The sequence below is a fragment of the Cavia porcellus genome, unplaced genomic scaffold (genome assembly GCF_034190915.1).
Source record: "Cavia porcellus strain 051 isolate PalLab524CR breed Dunkin Hartley unplaced genomic scaffold, mCavPor4.1 scaffold_20, whole genome shotgun sequence".
Lineage (NCBI taxonomy): Eukaryota > Metazoa > Chordata > Mammalia > Rodentia > Caviidae > Cavia > Cavia porcellus.
The window spans coordinates 55,918,249-55,924,668 of NW_026947503.1; the positions used below are offsets into that span (position 1 = coordinate 55,918,249).

General features: G+C 43.4%; 1 protein-coding gene across 3 annotated transcripts in view; it reads left to right on the forward strand.

Moving 5' to 3' along the window:
• The window catches only part of Znf521 (zinc finger protein 521), a 269,597-nt gene extending 265,321 nt beyond the window's left edge, over positions 1–4,276 (forward strand). For all 3 annotated transcript variants that reach the window (XM_063231828.1, XM_063231826.1, XM_063231827.1), the window contains one exon: positions 3,456–4,276. In XM_063231828.1, the coding sequence (XP_063087898.1) occupies positions 3,456–3,485 (30 nt within the window). In that variant the 3' untranslated portion in view covers positions 3,486–4,276. The remainder of the gene's footprint in view (positions 1–3,455) is intronic.
• Positions 4,277–6,420: the final 2,144 nt, after the last annotated feature.

The window sequence follows — 6,420 nt, forward strand, 5'->3', positions numbered from 1 at the left end:
AAGATATTAGTATGGCTTTGGTTTAGGAGGAAAGGATCCAAGACACCACTATGGCCAACGCTATGGACAGCTGCAACTTGATATGCAGTATCTCAATATAGACAGCAGTGCATCTTCCTTTATTAATCCCTAGAGTCTTTTTGACTATGGAGTGTCCATTGGAACCATATTTTAAAATAATGTAATTAATACACACACATACACACAAATATGCATATATACATCTAAATATTTAAGACTGTTGTCAAAAATCAAAAGAATGGGCTTTATTCACATTAAAGGTTTTAAGATAAAAAGATAATGTTAAATTGACTTCTTTTTTACACTGATTACAGCTTTTAAAAAGTCATACATCATCCTGTCATTGTCCTATCATTTAGATAATTAGTGTCACAGCATCTTGCATTTATTTTTTGTAATTTTTAAAAATTTTTTTTATAAAATCACACTTGACTTTGAGATATAAAACATATTAGGTATTTGAATACTTGAACTTGTTTTATTGTTTATAAATCTCTCTGGCCATAATTTTGTTGATTTTTTAAGAAAACAAAAGCATTTTGTGCTCATCAGTATTGCAAGTATGCCTCCTGAAAACTACATTTCAGACATTTAAAATCAATACCCAAGTAAAAGGGTTGGCATAAAAGTAGTTTACTCCTGAATGCACTTTGAGGCCGTACTACCAAGAAGAGAAGCATGTCATTCGCTGAGCTAATCAAAGCAGGCTACGTTTTAAATAAGAGAGAATGAAAGTTTCCTCATCAGTAATGATGCTTCTCCTCGCTGTCTTCTTTTCCTTTTTGGCTTCGGCCCCACAGAGGGTCGTGGCAGGGTCCCCCCAGCCCTGGCTGCCTGCCATTGCCCACAATTCTCACAGTGGGGTGGAGAGCAGATTGCCCTTCCCAATCTTCTTTTCAGTGAGCTAAGCCTAAAATAGACGCAGGACGAGCTGGGCCGACACACGCCTCCCAACCCCCTCACTAGCGCAGCAGCCCCTGGTGGGCAAGCTTCAGCTGCCGCACCTCAGCTCGCCCGCTGTGTCCCCTGCGCAGCCCATTGGCAGTTTGAAGCCAGGGATGACATCATAGCAAGGATTTCAGGTGAATCCTTCTGCTTCACATGCTCCATGGCTTCTCTCCATTATAAAACCAGGTCTAAACTCCTTAGCAAGGTTTGGAAGCCCATCATCACTGTGCTTTTAATTGTGCTCCATCTTGAATTTTCAGAGTGCCTTGATTCAGGACATTCTAGGAGACATCTGCTGATCTGAACAAGTTGCACATCCTCATACTGCAGGCCTGCACATGCCCTACTATACTGCCATGACCCATGCCAGTGCTTTGGCTGCAATGTCTTCCCTGTGCCCCTGCTACCCTGTGGTTTCCAGCTTCGGTGACAGTGTCAGTGTGCTGTCCCTATAGCAAAGGTGTCCCTCCTATCTCTGCATGGCTGGGTGCAGCCCAGGATCGCTGTCTTCCTTTCTAACACACTCTTCACCATGTTGCTTGAGCATCAGGTATCAGGGACCTGGCCAAGATCCCCAATTGCCTGTATGAAGGGTACAGCAAAGGATAAAATAAGAAACAGAGAAAAATTTAGTAATGCATGATGAGGGGCTGGAAGGTCAAAGCTTCAGGATGAGCAAGAGACCCAGATCCTCCAAACCAGCCTCTATTTATTCAGTGTGTATAATGCAATGGGTATATACAATGCTTGGAGGGGCTAGCGGAAGATTCCAGATCTGCAGCAGATTCTGAGGTCAATGACACTGCAGGCAGTGAGTAATCTGGAATGACTCCAGAAGGTGGAGATGATCTTACACTAAGAAGGATCTTGCTCCAGAGTGTTCTTTTTCATTTTAGTAGTCTTAGGTTAGTCTTAGTGAGTGGGAGAGAATGGCTCATCCCAAGACTTAATGGGAAGCCTCAAATGAGTTATATTGATAATCCCAAACCTCCATTTATGCCTTATAGCATTATGCAAAATTAGCTATTGTGAGTTCATGCTCCTCAATATCTGGGGTCCCATGTGACCTTTTTTTTTTTTTTTTTTTTTTTTTTTGACCATGGATCAAATTCACGACCTTGTACTTGCCAGGCAGGTGCTTGTGCTGACTAAACCCCCAGCCCCTCACATGACTTCTTTTAAGGCCAAAAGACAGGGACCATGCTTCTGTCTCTTCAGTAGCCTTTGTCCATCACTCAGTCATGCAGTTGGCTGGATCCTTACTGAGCAGTGGACACTATAGGCTGACCTGGATAGTGAGATTGTCTCCTGCAGATGACTCAGAATGGGGGAACACCTGAAGGAACACCAAAATTGATGACCTAGACCAAGAACTAGGCCCATGAGCGGCCACAAAATGGGATGCAAAATGAGTACAGCATAAGCACACATAAGGCAGTAGAATATCAGAGAAGGCAGAGATGAGTTTTAAGTCAGAGGAGCATGGAAGCCAGGGGGTTTCAATGTTGACCGCAGTGTTCTGATCTGATGGTGTAAAGGGAGCACAGACAAAAATGCATGGCAGGAGAAGAGGCTGGAGAAAGTCAAGGAGGCTGAGTGGGATCTGGCTGCCTCTGGGCTGAGGCTCCAGAGGAATGCCCTGTAGGCCTGTGAGCATTCTCCATGCAGAACATGGCTTTCTTGCAGGCCTGGCTGTGTCTGCAGCCTGCCTACCTGCATTACATCTGCAGGGCTGGATGTAGGTCCTGAGTTGCCCAGGTGTTCTAGTTCCATCTCATGCTTTGGAAAGAGGGTGCTCACTCGAGTTCCTACCAGTGGAGAGAGGAAGGGGAGTATGAAATTACAACCAAAGCTGTGTCCACAGAGGTCATAGCATCTGAAGCCAGGAGGGGCACTGCAGACTGCTATGGCCTGCTCCTGAGCCATGGGGCTGCCATAGCCCCAGCCCACTCTCACCAGAGAGCCTGGAGACGCTTCCTGCCCCCTCTGCCCATCATTCGCCAGGTGGCTCTGGTCTTCAGTGTCCGCACTCAGGGACAGCTAGAGCCCCCACTGCCAAAATGTTGCTCATCTCAGGGGGATTAGGACCAAGGCAGATACAATCCTTGGGAATGATGCTCAGCTGAGCAAACTGTTAAATGAGGGAGACCTTGAGCCTTTGAAAATGGGTCATGATTTGATAGCTTATAACAGTAAGAGGAGGGAGGGAAGAGTGGGAAGGAATGGCAGAGCCAGAGAAAAGGGAGGAACCACCTACATCTCAGTTCCCAGAGGCTCCTGACTGCTTCTGCCCCCTGCTACTTGCAGGTGGCAGCTTCACTGCACCTGTACCCAAGGCCTGCCTGTGTCCTCAGACACACAGCACTCTCCATCAGTATACGGAGACGCAGGGTGCCTGTCACCATCCACCCATCTGCCCTGCTCTGTGTTTGCACCAATGAAAATAAAATGACTCAAGTTTTTCTCTGTTTCTCTTTTCTTTGCAGAATCATACGATGACCCAACACAGCAGTTAGTGCAAGTACGGTCTCTCAAGGAGAATGACTTTTGTGGCACAAAAAGGGAACATGTTTTACTCTTTGCACGAAACTTTCATTGTTAATGTATATTACTCAGAAACATTGTATTGTACCATAAAACTTGTATTATCAAAACTGTTGGATGTTCATGTGTTTGAACTTTTGAGCACCGGATAGACTCCTTGTATATAAAGTGTTGCACATGTATTATGTCGTCTGATACTAAAATGGTCTTATAAAGACAAGTGGACTTGGGCCCTATTCAGACAAGATTTACAAAAAAAGAAAAAACAAAAAGGGAGCAAAATGGCTTAAGAGTACATATTTTCAAGGAAGACAGATTAAAAACAACTGTTACACATGGGACTATGGTTGGACTTCCTTTTATTTACACTTAAGCCTAAGATTTCTCTTTTGGTATATCAACGGTTAAAACCCAAGACTATTTTTTATTGCCGAAGACTCTTGCAAACCATGAAGAGACGTTCTCAGAACAGAACCCCACCGCTGGATAAGGCCCGTATATATATTTGTAAGCCTTGCAGTCCGACAGGTAGCATCACTATATATGCAATAGTTGTTATGTAGACTGTCAAAGAATTTTTTTTTTCCTGGATACATTTGAAGCTTTGAGTGTTCAAGGTTTTCCTTAACGATTTCACACAGCCAAATTCTTGAATCAGTTGAACTAACCTGTATGTTACTGTTATTAATGTTTACTCTGCGGTCTGAACCTGGAGATTACTGGAATTGTTTTCCAAGAGGAAATAAATTCAGTTTACCGTTAAGTACGAGTGTTCTTGTGTGTTTTCTTTTTCTAGTTACTCCATTATTTAAAAAAAAATCTTAATTGCCTGCATCCTTGGATGTGAAATCTACTCTTAAGCACATCCCAGGCATAACCTCAATCATTTTTAACCTTTTCACACTGGCCCAATGCACCAGGGAAGCTATTGATCACCCTGCGGAGGGAAGGGACCAGACCTGTGTACTTCTTCTCTCGGCGACACTAACAGGGTTCTGACATCACAGATGGATGTGATGGCTGTTTTCTGCATAATTTGCAGCCCAATTCGTGTCATGCTGTGCAGATCTGAACTCGAAGTAGATGGCTGCAATTTGAGAGGCAGTTTGGCTTATGTGTACTTAAGAAGCAGCATTGTTCAGAAGAGGAGGGAGTGAGCGGGCTGTTAGTTCTGGTTCTGGCCCTGCCTGCCAGTGGGATCTTCTCCAGTCACTTCACTTTCTGGCCTTGGTTCACCCCGCCAGGGAAGGTGGCAGAATTTGGTCATCAACCCTCACACAGGCAAGGTCAGCTCTGCAAGATAACTGTCACCAAGGCCCCCCATAAATTGGGAGCTCTGATTTCACAGCTTTTGTGTATTTTGTTAAAAGAAAACAGCAGTAACGTGTTTTGAACCCCAATACACATTTAATCAAAATTCGTGAGTGTAGACCTATATTCATGGGCAACTTTGATTTAAATCATGCTTCAAAGAATTAGCCCACCATGAGTCTTTCAGTCCCTTTTAAATTCAGAAGGCATCAAGCAGAGTTTTAAACCTTGAAACAGGCAACAATCCTCATAGAACTGTTTTAGTGGAGAAGCTACAGTTATGGCATGGACCAGTTGACTTCATCGTGACCCCTTGTCACCAGGGACCTGTCTATGAAAGATGGATCACCAGCACAAGGCACAGCTCTCACCCCACGGTTCCTGAGGATCCCCTGGAGGACTGGGTGCATTATGTGGTGCCAGACCCCAACTCGCAGAGTTGCTGATTCAATGGGTCTCACTATAGTATCTTTCTAGAAGCTCCTAGGCAATGCCAGTTCCACCCCTCTACCTCATTTCCAAGTGAGTTGGAGGCACAGCATGTGAACAACCAAGCAAAGCACCACACATTACATTAAGTACTTTGTTTCCAATATTTAAAAAAGAACTTTGGTCGAGTTTTAAGGTCATTCAGAAATAAGTATGTCGTAGTGATTAAAGTATGTATATTGGTCAGAATGTTTCATGTATGTATTTAGCATTTTAATACTAACACCTACATCTATACATTTCACAATGGATTGCCAGCATGCTATTTAATTAAAAGCTTTTTCACCCACCATATAAATAATGAAGTATGCTGAGAATATGCAAGTACATCCATAATTAAAATACTCGGCTATATTTTTAAAAAAATTAAGATCTCTGGCCTATTCAGGATTTTGCATTTAAAATGAAATAACTACACTGGATGATGATTTTATAACAGCTCTAAAACATCAAGTTATTAGTGAGTGGGTTATTTTTTACTAAAAGTAAGCTGCTGTGTTACGGAAAGCAGATCGTGATGCTTTGCTGGGACAAATCCCACATTGTTTTTAACAGCCTTGCTCTTGGAGATTTCTGGAAAACACCAGGAATTAGAAATCCTAGGAAGCAAGAGAGACACAGCTTACCATCCTGAGAGGCCACAGACCTGGCCATTGGCTGTTTCAACACAGCAGGATTCAGCCTCCTCCCAACAAAGCTGGGAGACCAGAGTGGAGACATCCCTTGCTCTTTGTTGTGGGTTGATCTGCCCATGACCACGAGGTGGCTCATGTTTGGCAGGTCTGCCCTCCATAGGGCCAGTCATTCTTTGGACCATAAATACTGAACAGTGCTTGGAACAATCACTCCCGCCTTTGGCTTGTTACTTTGTTTATACCCTGCCTCATTCTCCAAGCATATAATAGGCAATTGAAGTAAAGATTAACAACACATTAGCAGGAAAATCAGAATTGTACAAAATCAGAGGGGGAAAAGAATCCGTCCAGGATTTTCAGGTTTGGCTTGAGTGCATTTTAGCATCAGCTTGGAGCTGTGTGGGAGTAAAGAGAAAGGAAAAATAACAAGAAAGGAAGGAATATACTGCTTCCTCAAGAGAATGTTTTCCTA